Below are 20,914 nucleotides of genomic sequence, written 5' to 3'. Positions count from 1 at the left end.
AAAAAAAAGGCAGAGGTCTTTCTGTTCTGTTCTTCTATTTACTCCAAGCTTCTCCTTGATCACACCCTGTTTCTGGTTCTATGTGCAGCACACAGAGCAAACACACCAAGCATTTGGGAACCCAAGCATCCCAATCAGGCTTTGTCCCTTGGCTCAGTTCATTTCTCGACCAAGTGAAAAAGGAAAAATACTCCTCTTCCAGAAGCCATCAGCCCAACTTTGCTCCAGCATCACAGACAACTGTTAGCATCACATCACTGCTTAATAAGAAATAGCCAAGAAAAAAAAGTGTCTTTATTATCTCTCTGGATGCACGTAACTTCGTGAGAAATTATTCATCGTTGCTTGGAAAATGAACCTGGCTTTAAGAACGGCTCTTCCCTTACCTAGCTTTAGCCAAATTTCTTTTTTTCAGAAGAGAATTTGGCTTTTTGATTTCTGGCAGATCTTTCCTCATTCTCTGGATATTCAAGGCTGCATCTGCACTGGGCCACTGCTGCTAGGCTCAGCCATAGCATGACCAGCTTATCCAAACTGCTCATGCATGTTCCCTCCACAAACATCAGGTGAGGATCTGGCTACACTCAGCCCTCACTGCCAGCGGCACCATTGATGTTCTTTGGACCAGGATGTCCTCTTTGACTGAAGATATCAACCTGGATGCCTGCCCCAATTCTCTATGTTAAAACCTCACTGAGATTGATTGCTCCTGGGAAACAGCGTAGCCTATCACACCATGAGGCACACTAGGAGGGCACCCATGCATTGAGCAACAGCTAATCTCTGCCAACATTTCCAGGGTCACCCCTTTAATGACTCCAAGCTGAGAGCTCAGCGAGACAAAGACCGAGAGCTCAGGGAGACAAAGGCGGCTATAAAACAGGCCAATCGTCTCTCCTCTCAGGCTATCACAGCCAATTTTATTTATTGCTAAAGAGCAATAAAGCATTATAATCCTGGAACAACCTGTGCTCCACACATCACCTCCCTTTGTTCCCCAAGGAGCTCTCAGTAAAATTAAGAGGAAAAAAAAGGCACAAAGAAGAAATGATGGTTACAGAAAAGAGGGAATTGTGGAAACATGCCAATCTCCCCAAAACTTTGCCCAGGCTTAGCATTTTTTTGAGCCAGACAAGGTGTCTCCATTTAAAAGCCCTTAATGGCTTATTCTTTTGAGCTGTCCCTTTTTGAACTCTTACAAATTTCAGCGTCGGAAAGAACTTCCTCCTCTCAGCTCTGCACTGTGGGAGGAAGCTACCTCCTCATGCTTCCTTTCACCAGGCCGCCCAACAGCTCCACCAGGTGAAATACACTTCCTCGCAGCTGTACCTTGTCTGCTTGCTCCTGTGATGATCTCCTCTGGCCATAGAGAGATCAGAGTTGTGAGGAGCATATAAGATGTCTCTGCTCCTCATACTGCTAGAAAACATAGCACAGGAAACACTGTTTGATGTGGGGTTCCTGGGATGGCATACTGTCCTCAGATCACTTTGAGAATATCAGCTAGGGAGACCCAATAGCTGTGACTGTACTGGCTGGATTTGGCACAAATCTGACATCTCAGCATGTGCCTTGCTCAGGGACATTTGTCATCTTCCCCCGTCCTGCTAGGTCCAAAATCCACAGGATTAAGAGATAAAAAGCAGTAGGATGGGGTCAGCCTCTTGCAGTCTAGTTTCACCACTGCACTATTCAGTTCCTGTCATCAAAATCAACTACCAGCAGCTGTTCCTCTTACCTAGCAGATACCAGGGAGATGGGCAATTGGAGCAAGTAGGGCATCAGTCTGTGCAGCTGCAGCTGTATGCTGTCCTAGGGCCTACATTTTGCAATTGGCTTTGGTATGTGCTGTATTTAGACTTCCCCATGGAGTGTCTATTTGCCTTGGGTTTGGAATAGGCAAAAAAATTCCAATGCTCAGGTGAAGGGAAGGAGCATTCTGAGGGAATCTGATGGAAGCAAGAGAGGGCAAGGTTGTTATCCTTCTCTGAAATAGTACTGCTTAAGTCCTGCTGATTACAAAAGTTCTGTGCAGGATGAGCCTTTTTGGCTGCACTTCACGTAGGTTCTGTTCTCTGCCAGCTCATACTGCACTGCAGACTGCTTTGCACTATGTGTGCTTTTATTTCCACACGAAGTACTGCTGCTGTCATGTTGCCCCAAGGGCAGGCATCTGGTGAGCTGGGGCTGCATCCAGAGCATCTTGCTTAATCCCACAAATTCCTATCCCCGCAAAAATAGAAACAATCACCTTCTCACAGAGGAACTTGCTGTATCAGGTTTCCAGTGCTCACAGCAACCAAGATAAACTAGTAGTATTGCTGTAACTAGTAGAGTAAATGGTCTCTTTCCTTTAATGCTAAAAAAATTAGGAATCTTTTTTAGGGTGTGTATTTGGGGGCAGAGGGATTGTAGTATCCCTTATCTTTATGACATATTGCACTCATTTAATTTTTTGCACTGAAAGTGTGCTTGGAGACAAAAATGAAGTGTTTGCCATATGTAGTGATTGTGTTGGCAGACAGAGGCTGGTTCAGCTAATCAAGCAACTCCCATAATTTGAAATAGCCTCAAACCTCCAGCAAGCCCTGCAGTTAGCATACCTGCATCTGGAACTCAGCATCTGGGACAAAATCTGGCAAATTCACCTGGATGAGACTGGGAACAAGTGGAGGAGAGAGCCCCATAGCTGTGGCTCTGGCACTGCCTCATTTTAATGTAAAAAGGATTCAAATGGGCCTGCTAAGACTGCTTTGGAGGCTTCTTTTCCTTCTCAGAGCAGGGTTTCTATTTCCAAGGTGTATTCTTTCTTTCATTTAAAATGAAAGAACTTTAAACAAATAAATAAATGCAAAAGATTTGTCTACGTGCTCACTGCTGCTTACTGTAACTTTATCTCATCTATGCGGTTGCTGGTGACACGCTCTGCCATCTCTGCCTGGGAAACCTAAGGGAAGATTTCTAAACCTCCTGCCATTTTCTCTCTCTTCAAGCAGATCACCTGGAGGCTACTGAAGCCCTGATGGTTAAGCTGTGTAGGGGTATCAGAGATGGGAGCCTTTTAGGAGCTGCCTGCTGCACTGGGAAGTGCTGGTGTCCACACTCCAGAGCTTAGTTGCCTCTTAGGGAGCTTCATGTTCCCAACAGAGCAATGTGAAAATGTCAGGGGCTGAGCATTTTGCCATCCCTCGGAGGTAGAGATGGAGAGGGTGCGGTAAATGCTGTCACACAGGAAACACTGGGTACAACTGGTCCCACACAGATGGGAGAAGAAGCTGTCTTGAGTTGGCTGTGATATACAGATCATTGTAGGATCATAGAAGCATGGAATATCTTAGGCTGGGAGGGACCTTAAAGCCCATCCAGTTCCAACTCCCTGTGGCATGCAGGACTGCCACCCACCAGCTCAGCTGCCCAGTGCCCCATAATACCCAGCCTTGAGCACCTCCAGGGATGGGACATCCACAGCTTCTCTGGGCAGAGTGTGCCAGGGCCTCACCGCTCTCTGAGTAGTTTCCTCCTAATATCTAATCTAAATTTCCCATCTTTAATTTAAAACCATTCTCCCTTGCCCTATCACTATCTGTCCATGTCCTTCTCCCAGTCTATACAAATACATGGGACTGCCCTGACCCCAGTGCTGTGCTCTGTTCTTGGCCTTGTTCAATCTCATTAGGTTCTTGTAGGCCCGCTTTTCAAGCTTGTCCAGGTCCCTGTGGATGGCATCTCATCCGTCTATTGTGTCAACTGCACCACTAAGTTTGGTATCGTCAGCAAACTTGCTGAGGGTATACTCGATCCCACTGTCTATGTCATTGACGAAAATGTTCAAAAGTACCAGTGCCAAGGTGGACCCCTTGGGGACATCGCTCATCACCAGGACATGGAGCTGCTGACCACAACCCTCTGACTGTGACCATCCCACCAATTAATTATCCAGTGAACAGTTCAGCCTTCAAATCCATCTCTCTCCAATTTAGAGATGTGATGTGGGAGCACATCAAAGGATGTGATGTTAACTGGGATAAGGTTAATTCCTTTCAATTAAGGCTGTCCCAAGATTGTTGGTGTGATGAGAAAGGCTACAGGGGATGAAAAGTGATTGGGACAGGATCAAGGGCTGTGAAACCTCTTCCCTTAATGAGCACATGGAGAAAAACATATGCACATGCATATAACCTGCCAATATTTGCTTTTTCAGAGATACCCCTGGGATTATAGGCTCAGGAGCTCAATCTGAGCCTGCCAGTCTTCCCCAGCCTCAGTGTGGAGCCCCAAGCCCAGCCAGCCTGCAGGGCCGGACAGAGCACAGCACAGCACACAAGCTGCACATGACGACCAGAGAGTATGGCAAATAAGTGGGGTTTAAGGGCAGCAAAGCGAGCACTTTGTACAAGACTTGCTGTGCTACATCACAAGGGTGCCTAAAAGTGGTGAATCTTACAGAGCCTGGGCGCATCCAGTAGGATGCTGAGGGTGGATGCCTCTATGGGGGCTGGGTCTGATCTTCCTGGCTACCCACAGGGGACACGACAGCCTGGTGATTGCTCTTTCCAGCTTCAGCCCAAGGCCTGGATGAGGGTTGTGTTGATTTTGTGCTCCAGGGCTGCTTGGGCACGTGTACAGAGCTCACTGCCCCACGCAGCAGCTGTTCCCAGAACAAACCTGGGACTTCAATCCCAAAGCTGGCAGCTCTCAACAGCATACAGTCTGCATGTGATCAGCGCCCAGTGTAGACACCACAGTTACCCTCCCGCTCCTTCAGGCCAGGAGCACGGGATGATTCAAGCCAGGCCCTGCTGAGTTTTGTAATATATGCCATCTACCTCAAGGGAGGTTCCAGACCCTCCCTCAGAGCCACTGTTTCACCCTCACAATCCTGCAGAAGGTAAAGCAGACAGGCTACTCCCATTGGTTCAGCATTAGGCAGATTTAAGGTGATTTATTTTAAAACTCCTTTATGCTCCTTAGGAGTCTATTTCCTGCACTTCAGAGAGTAGAACAGCTTTCTACTGCTGCATTCAAGCCCTTGTTTGACTTGCTCTGAACAACGCTACAGGGTAGAGAGAATGGAAACATAGGAGAAGAAAGGAAGAGAAGGCTGGGCAACTGTGTCTGGTTTCCCAATAAGTCTGTGTGGATTCAGGGATGGATTTTCAATGTGTTCATATTCCATCTCCACAGGATGTGAAGCAGGCACCCCAACTCCATGGACTCTTTTCAATCACTTCTGAAGAGCCGTGACTCCCACATTCCTATTGAATTTGCAGGAAGAGATATATGGGTTCTGTTTGTCACCTTCCAGGCCTGCCTGGAGGAAAACCTGCGTCAGACTAAACTCTTCTCTGAGGGAGACTGAGCAGTCAGAGGAAAGGGATGCACAGAGGCACAGGCACAAGACACAGCAACCTGCGCCCAAGGTGGATCGGAAGCAGCCTCCCGGGCAGCCCAGACACAGGGAACTGTGGTACTGCTTGCTCGAGGCCTTTTCAGAAAGCTGTTTGCTTACCGTGTCTATCTGGAGATCGGAGTTAAAACTGAACTCATTGGACATCAGCCCTGTCTGCTTGACAGAGCAGGGAATTTTGCAACAGTGCTCATGTGGCATGTATCTCTGTTGGCTACATGAGCTCAGTGTGAGCGCAGCCAGTTCAAGCACCTACTTGCCTTTTCCATCAAACTCAGTCAAGGAAGAATCTGAGAGCCATTAAACAACTGCAAAAATTTGGGGGGAGCCAAATTTCCTTGCCCCAGGATGAAAAGGGGGGCAATGGTAGGAACTGATTCAATCACTGGTTAAAAAATAGTCTCCAAAAATCCAGAGTAACATGGCTGTCACTGATGCTAGGCTTATCTAGCACTCTCCCCCTAGATGCCAGCCTATGCCTGTCTCTAGCAGTCTCCAGTTAATCCCAAACAAAATTACTTTACCTCATACTATAGTAGATCAAGGTATCTGAGGTGACCCTGGGATGATGATCCTCTTCTGGATGACCTTGGTTTACTGTGGGACTCAAAAAGGAAATAGGTCTTAATAAGAGCAAAACTCATCCAGCATAGGAGAGGCAAACTGAGAGAGCCTCCAGATTTTTAAGCTGAAACCTGGTTTTGAACTGCCCCTACACCTTGCTCTAACACCAACACCTGCACTGGCTTTTGGTCAGATACTTCAGCCTGGCCTCCTTGAGACTGCCTGTTGGCAGGATGAAGATAAGTACCACTGCAGAAACTGTGAGAGATGAAAACTTCTGGAAATCATCTCTTCCCCTCTCTCTGTGATATTCCCTAAATCAAGCTAGCACAGTGGCAGCCCATGATGAGAATGCCATGGCTGTTTGTGTCTCCAAAATCTCACCCCATGGAGGCACAGAGCTCAAAGGAATGCCTGATACTCTAAGAAGCAATACAAAGCACTGCTGGAAAGAAGATGGACCTTAACCCAAAGCAGTCCAGTCCATGTGCTTGGCAGGCAGGGCCATTCCTCAGAATGAAGGGGAAGCCACTCTGGGGACTGGGGATCTTCTTTCTTATGCAGCCCTAGGTAGGGCAGGCATAGGACAAGCTCCCCAGCACGTTTGAGATGCAATGTCTGTCACTTGCCCCATGCCAGTCTCTTTGGGATGGAGATGTGACACTGAGCGTCTGGGGCAGGTGTCACCTCCTTGCATACCACTCCCCAGTGCTGAGGCCTGTGTGTCCATATGAGGCATTCCCCAGCTGCCCTTACCACTATTTCAGGACCACTTGAATTCCTGGCTCTTATCAGGCTTTTTCCAGATACTTGAGCCCCTGAACTCAAATGTCACCAGGCACATCTGGGCCCTTCCCTATCTATGCTCTGAGCCCCCTGCACAGAAGCCAGAGGCTAACATTGATAGCTTTGGAAGAACTTACTGATTTTTTGCTCAGAGGAGCACAGAAACAGAACTCCCGGGCGCTACATCTAATGGCCCTATTTATTATCAGGCAGAGCTTCCTTTCACCTGCCCCACAGCAGTCACCTTTGATTTTTACACCAGTAATGCTCACCAATGCCCTCTCTATGTCTCAGTTCTCCCATATAGGGTGGTTGGAATTACCAATGCCAGAGTCTACTCTAGCACTTCTTCTCTGACTGGAGCATGTGTGTGGGAAGCATCACTGGCCATCACTGCCTGTTCCCACAGGTGGTTTCAAGCTATTTGCAAAGCTCAGAAGCATTTCTACCTGGGAGCCTTCTACCTGGGTTAGAAGGAATTAGGCAGCTTTGCTTGTTTCCCTGAAGCAGTCCTTTTACTTCTGCCACAAGCCCATAGGATTTTGCCATCTGTGAGGCTTTCCAGGGAGAAATTCTAATCAATCTGTGACACTGAGCAAACATTTTTGTGAGTCCTTAATCTCCAGTGTGGTCCATCTTCCCCTGAATCTTGTCTGGCACAGAGCTGTGGCAGAAGCCTGAGGAAGAGAAGAGCTGGACAAGCCTGTAGTGATTCAACTCCAGATAAGTTTCTCAGCCAGCTCAGTGTTTGCAGACCAAGCATTTCCTGAAAAGGAGGCCATGCACTGTGTGTAGCACTGGATTTTTTTTCCTTCTGAGAATGTGTCTGGTTCCTTTTTGAAATCAAGTCAGTTTTTAGCATCTACAAGGTTCTGTGACAGGGAGCTTGAGAGTCTATATACACGTCCTTTACAAATGGAAAAATTAAGAGCAGTGTGATGCTAGCAGCTGATGGAATGACAGGATCTTTGATACAATCTTCATTCAAGCGGTAAGTCTTAAAGTAGGGTGAGAAGTGAAATAAACCAGCCAAAATTACTTAAAGCAACAGCATAGGCTGCAGCTGAGCATGTCAAGGGTAACAAAGTCAGCACAAGCCCAGCTAGTCTGCAACGGGATGTAAAGCGAGTACAGATCTACAGAGGTGCAATTGTCACATCACAGTCTATGGGCAAAGGTCTGTGAGCCAGACTGCTTGCACAGAGCCCATGGATAGGCTTATTTGCTTTGTGCTGAATAAAATACCTTTGTATTAGAAATAGACCGTGTGTTTACCTTAGATAGGGTTAGTATAGCTTTAGCATATCTGACTGCTTCATGCAGACTAGAACAATTTTTTATTAGTAATTAATTAAAGGAAGGGCTTTGCTCTGAGGCAGTATATTGAACACACACTCACATATTACTTCCTATTCGCAAATTCTTTAAGATCTTCATTGAAGTATTTTAAGATTCATCTTTGTTTTCTTTCTTTCTTCTCTCTCAGCCATATAATATTGGATCCATACCTTACTGATATGTGACTTTTCCATGTCTTATCTGCCTCTCATTGCTCTATATTCACTTGTTAAATAACACACTCTCAATTTTAAGTAATGACTTTTTCGCCCCCATTCCCCTGAGATTAAACCTTCACTATGGCACATTATCTTTGATGTGTCACAACACCATGCCAGCCAATAACAGCAATAATACGCCCATAAGGGAGACTGACCTGGAAAACAAAAGTAGCCTGCTCAATAAACAGGATGCATGCTTGTGCAGATAAGAAATGCTGGGGAACAGCAGCTTGGTGATATATAGGCCTGTGACGGTCAGTCCACTGCAGCATCCATATCAGATGAGGAAGTTATGTACTTTGCAACCTTTGTCTTTATGGGTGACTTCAACTTGCCAGACATTAAATGGGAACACCACACAGCTAATGCAAACAGACTCAGGGGATTCCTAAAACACCCTGATGATAACTTCTTGGGGGAAGTACTAAGGGAGCTGACTTGTAAAGGTATCCTCCTAGATATGCTGCTTGTGAACAGAGTCTCGTGGGTGAAGTGGCAACTGGAGGCCATTTGGGCCATAGTGACCATGAAGTAGTTGAGTTTAAAATCTTTGAAGAAAGGAGGAAAACTGCCACCAAAATGTCAAGTATACCTTTATAGATACGTACAAGAATATTTACTGCTGTGTAATATATAAACACATATTTCATATGCATGGGTGCAAATTTACAGAAACGTGTGTCTCCTTTTGCCCAGAATAGAAGGCAGAAATGAGCCAATAGTGCTAATGAACTTGGAATCCAGCTGGTATGAGACCTGAGGCTGTGAAAAGCCAAACGCTGGAGCCCAGAGCCAGCTCCATGACCAAAGTTCCTGGGTTAACCAAAAGCCATTGTTTGCTATTTATAGCTGCATTAGCTCAAGTTTTATCAGAGGCTTTTAAAAAACTCAGAGGCAGTTGGAGTGCCAGAGAAGCTCTGTCCTGTATAGGCCGCACAAGAATGGTGCAAAGCCCAAGCTGTGTCTTTGCACAAGCTGGATCAGGCCCTGTTGGTAGGGAAGGTGACAGGGAGCTGACACAAGCAGCTTAAGTTAAGTTGCTGTGATTTAATTGAGATAAAAGCTACTTATGCACACCTTTTGGAGGACCCTGAGCAAACCACGCTGCAACCACAAGTTTACTGGCTATGTGACCAAGGGCTATAAAAGTTGTCAACCAGCTCAAACCCAGCTCAACGCTGAATAGCATTAGGCCTTGTAAGGGCTCCCATGGAAGAACCAACAGTGATCTTAAGGAAGAGGAAGTCAGAAGTCTGGTCCTTCACATCATTTTGAGACCAACTAATCAAAGAAAGTTGAGAAAGTTGGCAGCAATTGCAGTGGGTCAGTTCTCTGTGGAGTGACCAACTGAGGCATACAACCTTTCTCTGGGAAGCGACAGCAACCTCCTGTCTCTCAGATATGTGGTAATAAGGAAATCTGAAGTGCTGTCTGAGTCTCAGACAACAAGGTTACTGCAACCAGCTTTAGAAAATGGTGTTTATTCTTTTCCTGACTGTCTCCACACTGGGAGCTAGAAGATCACAGGAAATGTTGTGTTCTGAAGTGACCCTTACATCAATGAAAATAATTAGTGGAGAGAGTTTGGTGTTGCCTGCAGCATGTCAGCATTGCACTACTAGTTTTGATGTTGTGGTACTGCAAAAAATAGGACTAAGACAGTGGGGTGGGGATCAAAGTATTTTTGAAATACCAGGAAAGATGGCCTATCAACAGAGACTGACTGCATTTGGCTTTCAGATAAACTACTTGAGTTATCACTGCAGCCGTGGGGGTAAAAAAGATGAAAACCTACGAAAGCTCAAAATCTGTGGGACCAGTTTTCTTCTGCTCTGCAGCTGAAAAGCTTAACAGTAGATGCTGATTTGTTCTGTGAGCTTAAACAAGCAGAGAGCACAACACAGAATTCTAACACTTTTCCATAGAGACAGATCCTTAATACTGTCACGCACATCTGTGCACAGGAATGTGTCCATATGAGTACAAATGTGTACATATGTGAGTCACAAAGATGCCCATGTTGCTGTCATTTTGCACAAGAAATGAAAAAGCAATTTTACATTTACTTCCTTCCTCAAAAACAGTCATCTAAAACCAGCAGTTACCCAGTATATTCAGCTACTATGCCATACTGTACCTCTTCTGCTTTGACAAGAGCAGATATCAGCAAATCTAATTCTCAGCCTAGTTGTGATGACTTTCAAAACCATCTTATTTATTTCGACTTACTGATTTTCCTATAGGCCCTGCTATTGCTGCTTTCTAACCAGCTTTGCTGGTGCCACCTGGTTCAGATCATTGTACTCTGATCTCTCATCTTAGAAGGCCAAGGACATTCTCCTCCGTCTGCTGTGTCTGCACCCCCTTGACAAGTCCTACGCTTCAAATTTTGCTCAGGAGCAGTGGCATCCATTAAGCCATGATCTACACCAAGCACTTTGTTGTACCTGTGGTGAGGGGGTGTGTTTTCTATAGATCGATTTTCAGTCACTGCAGGATTGCTGTGGCTGCCGCTTGAGCCTGCCAGCACCCCTCCTCTTCCGCATGCCATTCCGTACTGCTGGAATCTGAGCAGATTGGGAGTAGAGAATGAGCAAAGTCTAGGGGAGGAGGGGACAAAGAACGGACAGACAAAAATGCTCGCAGGCTCCACAGGCTCAGGACATGTGCTATTCCCAGCTGCCAGCACCAAAATGCTGCTTAATAGACTGCCCAACAGCCTGAGTTCCTCCTCCCTGGCTTCTTATGAATAAATAGCCTGCATTCCAGACCTTGTCAGAGATATTCCTGACCTGGATGTGTCTTCATTTGCAGGCACATCTCCTAAATGTTGCCTCCTCCAACCCAAGTTTAGAAGCACACGTCTGGTACAAAGATGCTGCGCACCACTGGCTTCTGTTAAGCACAAATGAGATCAGCTAGACTTTGTGGGATCGGGCAGGGAGAGAGCCATCTCTCCAGGATACTCACTCAGGCAGCAGACAAGGCCAAGACATCTGCAGACAGGAAAGGCATTTGTATGCACCAAACTAGGGATCTCAAGTGACCTACTTAGCTGCATTGAGTTTCTTAGCTGCAAACAGTTTTTGCAAGAAGAAAACTTCAAACTTTTCGTTAATAGAGTTAACCTTTGAATATTACTTTTTTTCCCCCTGGGATTAAATTAATACCTCAAAATAAAAAGACTAGACAAAAATATTTTCAAAGAATGCAAAGGCTGGCAATAGGAGCAGCTCTAGCTGACCTTTCTCAACATCCTCCACACAGCATCTGCCTTATTGTTGACTTTGCTTTTGATACTCATTTGAGACACCGCATCAGCCATTTAGTTCCTACTAGTTTTCAGATTCCCTTTTAGTGAGTGGATAGACATAGGCAACAGATCCCATCTTTCACTGACACTGATCTGATGAGACAAAACGCTTCACAGAGACACCATTGTCTGCTGTAGCAAAGAGAGCATATGGATCCTTGAAAGAAAACTGAGTTTGCATTTTTCATCAATGACTACAAGGAGCCCTCAGCCTGATCTTTTCTATCTGAGCCTTCATGAGCACACAAGTGACTTTCAAGCAAAGCGCAGCCTCTTATGCAAAGGTATGTCCAATGAGTCTCCAGTCCTGAGTGTGTGTAAGTGCCCAAGATATCTGCCCCGATCAAATAAGGTTTGCAATCTTTCTAGGGGATCTGAAGTTAAAATATACTTTGCTTCACTATGACTCGTACATTTAAGGCAGATCCAAGTCCAAGCACATCCCCTTTTTCCCTGTCAGTAGCAGCTTTCTTATTTCCATTCATTCCTTCCCCCACAGCCTTCATTTTTGCATGGATTTTCTTACTGCCCACTGTTGGACATTTTTATTATTAGGAACCAATAGTTTTACTCTACCTGGTATTTTTTGAAGGACACAGAATACCAGGTTTTGTACCTGACCCCATGCTGCAGTCTTCCGCAGGGCAGAGTACATGTTCCTTGGGGTGTTTGACTGTCTGAGTGCGTATGAGATCCTGAAAGAGCCATGCCAAGGTAAATATCCCATCGCGGGCCAGCAGCCAATGTACTGAAGTAACTCATTGCACTGGGACAGAGCCAGGAGTGGCAGTAGAGCTTCTGCCTTGGAGCAGGAGTTGGAACCGAGTGGAATTTCCTTCAACACTGCAAAACATTATGCACTCTTTGCCTCATTTCCTGGGGTAGCTGCAGGAGTTGGAGGCCCATGGAAAAAAGGATGTTTACTGCTTCCATGCTTGATTCTGTTGAATCACTGTTGATATCTAGAGGGGGCCTGTGAGCTTCCCATCCTCCAGAGAGGTTGGTATCCCGCTGTATGTCTAGAAGGGATGAGGCAGGACTGATGGCCACACAGCCACATGGATGCATCCTTTCTGGATGGTAGAAAGTCAAGCTGCCTGCTATCCCTCACCCTGGGGCAGCTCAAAATAACCTCTTCTGTGTCAGCCAGGCTTTCCTCCTGATCGTGACAAAAATTATTCCAAAATTAGCTTCTCCCTTAGTATTTTGACATGAGGCAACACCAGATTAAAATTACTTCAGAGTTACCCTCTTGGCCTTGTCGTGAACAAAACTGTCTTCTGTTTGGTGCAAGCACTGGGACCTGGCTCAAAGGCAGCACTGCTAATTGTGAAATTTCTAACAACTGCCAGCATTGCAACAGCACCAGGCACCACCATGGACACTGTCCATCTCTGCTGATGATTTGAGAGGGGGCAGAAAGCTGTGGAGGGGGTGTCCTGAGCAGTGAGTCTTCAGGCAATGGTGTTACGTCAGCCACCCCACAGGTTTATAATACTCGCCCTTGAGCCTTGGCCCCACAGCCCACTGCAGTGTGGGCATGTTGCACAATGCCCCAGTCCCGCTTCCCTTCTCCTGTCTGGCAGCTGGGATCTGAGCTCCTTACAGCGAGGAGGAAATGCTCCAACTAGCCCTGTGGGAACTCGAGGGGTGGCAGGACCAGGAGTCCTCACTGAGCTCTGCACTTTGAACAAAGACCAGGTGAAATCTTTGGGGACACAGGGAACCTCCTTGCATCCATCAGGGATGGGGCTTGTTCTCCCCAGGGAGAAGCTTCTTCCCCATGCTATGCAGCAAGCAGGGAAGGGGAAGATTGCTCTTCCTTGTCCCCCAGCAAGCCGGGAGGGGTGGAAAGCTATGGGGAAATCAGTAAGACCACTGTGCAAGGGCTCAGTGCAAAGCTAAATATAGCCATTATCTCTGCTCCCAAAAGATAAGAGCCTGTGTCCACAGCCCGCCACAATGCCCTGCCCTGGCTTCCACCTACCTTTGCTTCAGAGGCAAACAGCAGGCAGCAGCTGTGAAGCAATTCGCCCTGCTCAAGGCAAACAGAGCTTCTATCACGCGGCAGAAATGCACCCCGAGCCACTGTGCTGAGCCAGGCCACGGTAGCCCTGCCTGGGATCTGCTGTGCAGACCCATGGGCCTTCTGGGGTCTCTGTGTCCATTGCTTCTTGGGCAAATCCTTGTCACCCTGCATCTCTGCCGCAAACCTTGTCACCAATCAGCTCTGCTGAAATTCCACAGTGCCACTGGCATGTAAAACACTAATCTACATCTCCAAGGGTCCTGCAGTGAATTTCTCTCCCCAGCTTCTTAGATCTTATCATTGCCTTTATCTAAAAGCAGGAACCTATGAGGCTAAAACAATGGTTTTTCCCCTCAACACAACCCTTTTGCATTGCTTTGCATTGCAGAGCAACAAGTCGATTAAGCGGCAGCTTTACAGCAGGAAGTCTCTGGATTTAACAATAGCCATGCGTGCTTCCACCGGGTAATTAAAAACAAATGTAGAGACTTCAATACCGCCTTTATGCTCTCCGAGGGAGGTGGGAGAGCAGCACTGCTCACATTGGTGAGCTCGGAGGCCAGATGTGGCCAACAAGAGGCTGTTACTCCCAGCCCTGTCACCATTCCCAACTCACAGGAGGGGGGAGGAGGTGTTGCTGCTGGAATGTTGAGCTGCCCAACTCCAGTGTTGGAAACACCTTCCTGTGTCTGCCCGCTGCCTTGGGATGGGCTTCTGGGCCATTGGGTCCCATAGGCGGTTGTTCATAACATTGTCTCAGTCATTGCCTCTTACAAAGAGACAACTTTCTCGTGTCTGTGAGCAGCTCAGTTTTTCCACTCCGTGCCCTAAATCTTGTCAGGAAATGGGATTTGGGAACGTCTCCTGGGATTTCTGCCCCAGAGCTTCAGTCATGGGACGGAACGTGTGAGTAACCCTCTTCCCCATCCTATCCTACCCCACCCCTCCGTGCACACCGAACACCCCGCTGAGGAGCTCAGTCCCCTGAGAAGGACTCAGGACATTCCTGTCACCTCTCTGCTTGTTGGTAGCAAAGCCCCCCCGGGTTTGCACCAGTTTCACACCCGAGAGGATCACAACGCCTGCTTAGGCACAGTAAGCTCTCCCAAGAGATCCCTGGGAGCCAACGGGCTTTTCGAAACCCCTCGATGATCGCCCCGCACACCTCCCCTCATCCCTGCCCAGCGAGCGCAGCCCCACAACCGGGGACGACACTGCCGTCCAGCCCCGTCGCCACTGAGGCGGAAGGCCTCGCGCTGCCCATTGGCTGCCCGCCGCGCTAGGAGCGCGCTCATTGGCCGGCCGGAAGGGAGGGCGGGGCGGGCGGCGCCCTTAAGGGTCCGGAGCGAAGCTGCCCCGTCGGTGGCTGTGGTTCGGGGTAGGCGGGGCGTGAGCGGGCCGATGCGCTGCGTCAGGTACGGGCTGCCGGGGGGCCGGCACGGAGCTCCCGGGGCTTCGCGCAGGGAAGCTGTCACGGAAGGTATCCCGTAGGGGTGGCGGGGGTTTGGGCTGCGCCACAGGGACAGCTTGTTGCGTCGGGGTGGCGGAGCGGCTGGCAGCCAGATGCTTGGCGTGGGGTGAGCGAGAGCTGCCTGATGCGGGGCTGGGCTCAGCTGCCAGGAGCGATTGCTCTGCTCTGAGCTGCCTTCCCTTCCTAAAGTAAGGGAAGGAAGAGTGAGTGCAGGGGGGTGGTGGGTGGAACCCAGCCTTCCCCTTCTGAAACGGGCTGCCCTGCTGTGCCGCCTTCGTGCTTCATCTACGAATGGCGGAGAGCTCAAGGCAGCAACCCTGATGGGGGACGCTGCTGTGGTTATGACTCGAGGGCCGGCAGGCTCTGAGAGCAAAAAGGAGATATCTGGGTGTGAAATGAGCTGAGGCTTATGAGTGCAGGTGCTGAATCCTATTATAGGGAGGTGAAGCTCTTCCTCAAGTTGGAAGATGCTTCAAGTCATGCAAACCAGTCAGGATGCTTCTTGCCTCTTAATGTCAAACACTGGGAGTTACCAAGGCTTACAGAAGTACCTGAATGCTCAGTGGGAATTCAGGTGAATGGCTGCTGCTGGGAAGGGATGCAGGTGAAGCTGGCCTTGGTGGGAAGCTGTGTTGTTTTAAAGGAGGAAATGACTTGCATAAAGTATGTGCAAAAGTCAGTGAAACCAGGAAGAACTAAACAGCTTGGTGTTGGTAGACAGGTGGATCCGCTGTCTGTCCTTGTGCAGGTGCCCTTGAGCTTCAAAGAAGGCTCAAGGAAGAAATGCGGGAGGTAGCTGGTGGATATGTTGGGAAGCAAGCCTTTGCCCATGCATTCTGAATTAAGCAAGTGTTACTGCTGAAGGGATGCTACGGAGGGCTGCTTGGAGCTGCCCTGTTAGTATTGCAGGGTGGGAAAGTAAAGCACAGACTTGGAGAGAGCAGCTCTGTTGCGTTGTCCTGGCACAGGGACAGCTATCAAGTACTATAGCTGACTGCATGTGGCTTTGGCAGCACGAGCTCTTGTGCTTTGTGCGGTCAGCTGCTGCTGCTCTCACAGTGAGACCAGCTTTGGAACATGGTCTTTTTTTTTTTTTTTTAGCCAAACAGAGAATTTAATTAAGGAAATAGTTTGACTTCAAGATGTGGGTACATGGAGGGACTGTGCTGTATCACTGGGGGCTGGATGCTAGAGGAGGAGATGCTGTGGTGGAGGGACACACAGTCTGCCCCTCTGGGGGAAGGACTTGCTTCCAAAGCCTCTGTCAGCCTTGAGTATATCACACAGCTTGCCTGTGCTAGCTATGCTGATGTTTCTCTAAGTATTCTGTAGGTTAGGATGTGCGCTCTGCAATGAAGGTGAAAACTTTCTGGCCTGCCTGATATCTGTTTTTTAAAATACCATAGAGGGAAGAAAGTTGTTTCTCTATAGGTGCAGAGCAAGGTGAACATCAGCAGGACCAAGCCATGGATTTTGGGTTAGGTCAGAAGTATTCCAGAGCCTGCTATTGCAAACCTAGAAGGGCAGTGCCTGCAAGTACCTTAGCATGGTGACTCTCTGTAGCAAACAATGGGAAGTCAACTTGCCCTTCAAGGGATGCAACAGGCTATGGTTGAGCCACAGCACTGTGGTAGCATACTTCCCAACACATCTGTAAGTCATGCAAGTACTGGCCTCTTACAGAGCTTGAGGGACTTGGGGAGTGATGGAAGCTAAGCTTCTTTAGGATGGATGGGGAGAAGTGTAGCAACTATCTGACAAGTCATTGAAGTGCTTCTCTGACATAAACTGCCCCTTCTTTTGATCTTTCAGTGTAATAGACTATTTTCCTCACAAACAAGCAATGGCTGTGGATGTAGCAATGCAGCTGTACCTGTGCTCCTCACCCTTGCGAAGAGAGAGGTGTGCCTGCAAAATTGCCCCAAAGCCAAACAAGCCATTGCGGCCGTGCATCCAGCTGAACAGCAAGGCAGTACTGACTGGACCAGAAGAGGCAGAAAACTCCTTCACACATAACAAGGTGAAGAAGAAGGTGTCATTTGCGGATAGCAGAGGCTTTGCTCTGACAATGGTGAAGGTGTTCTCAGAATTTGATGATCCTCTAGATATTCCTTTCAACATCACTGAACTGATCGACAACATTGTTAGTCTGACAACAGTAGAGAGGGACAGCTTTGTCCTGGACTTCGTTCAGCCCTCTGCAGACTACCTGGACTTCAGAAACCGTCTTCAGACAGACTGTGTGTGCCTTGAAAATTGTATGTTAAAGGAGCGGTCTGTTGTGGGCACAGTGAAAGTGAGGAATCTGGCTTTTGAAAAGTCTGTAAAGATCAGGATGACATTTGACACCTGGAAAAACTTTGTAGATTACCCGTGCCAATATGTCAAGGATACGTACGGAGGATCAGATCGGGACACGTTTTCTTTTGACATCAGCTTGCCCGATGGAATTCAATCCCATGAAAGAGTTGAGTTTGCTATTTCCTTTGAGTGCAATGGCAAGGTGTACTGGGACAGCAACAGGGGCACAAATTACAGAATCATACGCTCAGAACTGAAGTCTGCTCAGGAAGCCCTCCGCCCCCCGTGCAGCCCTGACTTCAGCAGTGCCTTTGACCAGTTTGGGAGTCCTCGGTGTGCCTATGGCCTATTTGCCGAGTGGCCAAGCTATTCAGGCTACGAAAAGCTAGGGCCCTACTATTGACCTAAGGACCTAATGTTCTGACTAACTGTTGGTGGTGTCCGCAGGTGTGGGAGCCCTCCTAAACACGAGGTGTGTGGAAAGGTGGAAGAAGTGAGGCTCCATGTAGCTCTGCATAAGCCTCCCAGCAAAAAAAAAAAGTGCAGTACTCTGCTGGCAGTTGGCTTGTAATCAGGGATGCACCTCCATAAAGGACTGCCTTCCCTGTCTCAAGTCAGATAGCCGGCTCTACCGATGATCAAAAGAAAAGGAGATGTTGCTTGCCTGCCTGTTCAGTGCTGCTACTCCTTCCTCTTCTGTAAAGCTGCTAGTCTCCAGGGAAACACTACAGTGCTTGGGTTGTCTGCTGAAGCTATGTAGTTGTGGCTGGTTTGTGTTGCTTATTAGTGTTAAAGGGTTTTGGTGTTGGTTTTTTTTTTTTCAAAATGTTCTAATATTTTTAAGTGTGTTGTACTTCAGCATCAGCAGCAGGGCTCTCCTGGAGGGTTGGCCTGTGCCTGTCAGGAAATGTTGAAGTGATTGGCTTATGGGGAACAGCCATCTTCTTGTGCACTTCCTTGTGTGAAACTCTTTCTACTCGAGGCAGGAAGGGTATTCTGGAAGTGAGAATACAACTGTGATAAGATGTGACCCCACAACCTGCTGTATTAGGGGACATATGTGCCTGTGGGGGAAAATCTGATATGCTTAGTCACCAGTTGTTTTATCAGCTGATCTTGAAGAGCTTTCATCATATGCTTGGTTAGTGTTACCAAAAATAGAGGTTAGCTGTAGCTGCATGGTGCTTGTAAAGCATCTGTAGGCTGACAGCTTTGACTGCCTTCTTTAAAACCTTCCTCTCTTTTAATTGCAAGTGACCAGTGATGCTTTTATCCCTTGATGGACATCTGGAATCAGCTGCTGGACTTGCTGGGCTTTGGCATGATGCCCACGCAAGCGGCTTTTCTCAGGTGTTGTGGGAGCTAGACACATGGCAGTGTCATGCTGAGAGAAGGTGGCTGTCATGCACCTACTGTGATGGAAGTGCTGGCTGATAAAGTGCTGGGATCACGTGCACCATCAGTGGTTTGAGATAAACAGGCTTTGGAATTGATGTTGCTTTTTTAATAAAAAAAAAGTATAGTGGTTTATTACTCCATGACTTGAACTGTTTAGCAGCAGATGGAGTGGCACTGCTCATATGCAAGGATGTTGTGGCTGTACTGAAGAACATCAACATGCTGTGCTTCCCTCACTGCTCTAGCAGTTGCTGCCACTTCAACCTGGGAATGTCTAAGCTTTGTTTTGCTCTTGCCTTAAGAAGTGGCTCACCCCACCAATACAGAGTGTGATGTTTGGGATTACTCTGCCACCTCCAGATGTGAAACAAATCACCAATGTGAGCCATCACTCTTTTGAAATGAGATAGCTGCACTGAGATGAGGTAGCCAGCTTGTTCAGTGCCAAACAGCCTTGCAAAGCTGCTTGCATAGTAGCTGAGCAGAAAATGTAATCCCTCAGTCAAAGGGAGGGTTCTGAATAGTCCGTAGGAATAGAGGTCAAGGGAATCTTCCTAGCTTTATAAATTTTTTTTGGGTGCCTATAGTAGCATTTATATTGGCTGGAGAGAAGCAGTGGGCTAGACTACTTGATAAGCTTTTAAATCTAGCTTTTAGATCTGGAGACTGCTGTATAAAGTACTGAAGCTGTTTTACTCTAACTTAGAAGGGATACTATGATCACTCTTGAATGCTGAAAAGGATGAAAGAGCTTGTGAGAAGAATAGCTAGCCTTCAGCTGCTGCTTTTTTCTAAACCTGACATTGATGCTTGTTGTCACTCTGATTGCTAATTCCAGGTGATAAATCTACTTGCTAGCTCAGAGCTCATCAGCTTTGGTTCCTCTCTCTATTCAAACAGCTTTCTGAGTCAGCCCTTATCTGCTATGGTCTCTTGTGAAGGGACTGTCGCCCAGCTTGGCTTGAATCCATTTTTAAACTGAAGTTTGAGTGACGCTGATTTTCTTGTTTGTATGTTTGGATTTAGTGAATGGTGTTAGTGCTGTAAGACACTGTAGAGAAGCTGTGCTCTCCTGGCATGCTCCAGTGCCTGGGGAGGGCTGCTTGTGGGCCGAAACAAAGCATGTGTCTGGGGTGCTGTGGATGGTGGATCTCCTTATGGGGCCTGTGTTTTCAGGCTGTGGAAGCGGTGTGCTTAAGGGAAGAGCATGGAAGATGAACTAGAACAGCTATACCATAAGTTAAAGCTAGGCTGGGAACTATTTGACCAATAGTAGTTTAAAAATACTACTTGTGGCCTTTTCCCTTTTTCCATTGTCAATGTGAACATAGAAGTAAGGGGTTGCTCTCCTCACTCTATGCCTGGAAGTGCCTTGTGGGTTCTTTTGCATGTTTGTTTTTAAAAAGGTTTTTGTACACAGCCTTCAAGTGGAAAATGCACTTTATAATTGCAATGTAATAAGTCTTTTAATACCATGGCTCTGTTTTTATCTGATTGTTAAAATAAAGGTGGAACAATGCTGGTTGTGTACCTTAATATCTTATTTAAATACCCATGAGGCTGGGGAGGTGGCTTGGACACAGGAGGCGAGCTTCCTGCAAGTAGCATTGGCAGGAACACACATCTGCATTAGACTCTGTTGCTGCAAGCAGGAAAGAGTAGCCTATTCACACAGTTCTGCCAGGATGAATGTTTCCAGAGTCTCTGTAGTGGAGAGGAAGGAGGAGAGAAGCGAGGCCCTTGTCTGGGCAGTAGCTTTTCAGGTTTTTCTGCATTTATTTCAGGTTTGTCTCTGTTAGAGCACAGTCCTCTCCCCCTACCTGATCTGGGATCAGTGTTTTCTCTCTGCTTGGGTACTAGTGTGTGATGGATGCCAGGGGAGGTGCAGTGCTGAGTGAACTGCATTTTTAAGTAAACGACTCTGAGCTGTGGGTGGTCTCTCTTACAGATAAGGTAAGAAGGAAAGCTACCAGAAGGATTTAAAGCACAAAGCTGACAGCATTTCCTATCTTGCCATGAAGTCTGGCAGAGCAAATTTAGACCTTGCTCTACATAGAAATAAAATTGAGCACCTTTGTTCTGTGAC

At 47.4% G+C, this 20,914-nt stretch overlaps 1 protein-coding gene across 2 annotated transcripts; it reads left to right on the top strand.

The window, feature by feature from the left end:
• The first annotated feature begins 14,984 nt into the window (after positions 1-14,984).
• Positions 14,985-20,347, top strand: PPP1R3B (protein phosphatase 1 regulatory subunit 3B). Of its 2 annotated transcripts, none has more exons than XM_003205600.3 (2): positions 14,985-15,073; positions 16,942-20,347. In XM_003205600.3, the coding sequence occupies exons 1-2, from the start codon at positions 15,060-15,062 to the stop codon at positions 17,831-17,833; spliced, it is 906 nt and encodes a 301-aa protein (XP_003205648.1). In that variant the 5' UTR covers positions 14,985-15,059; the 3' UTR covers positions 17,834-20,347. The 2 variants fall into 2 exon arrangements, with proteins under 2 accessions (XP_003205648.1, XP_010707980.1); XM_010709678.3 differs by having other exon boundaries at positions 15,026-15,138.
• The last annotated feature ends 567 nt before the right edge of the window (positions 20,348-20,914 follow it).

Source organism: Meleagris gallopavo, chromosome 4 (assembly GCF_000146605.3).
Source record: "Meleagris gallopavo isolate NT-WF06-2002-E0010 breed Aviagen turkey brand Nicholas breeding stock chromosome 4, Turkey_5.1, whole genome shotgun sequence".
In the NCBI taxonomy this organism is placed as follows: domain Eukaryota; kingdom Metazoa; phylum Chordata; class Aves; order Galliformes; family Phasianidae; genus Meleagris; species Meleagris gallopavo.
The sequence above is the reverse complement of the archived record's forward strand: the minus strand, read 5'-3'. Positions and strand labels throughout refer to the sequence as shown.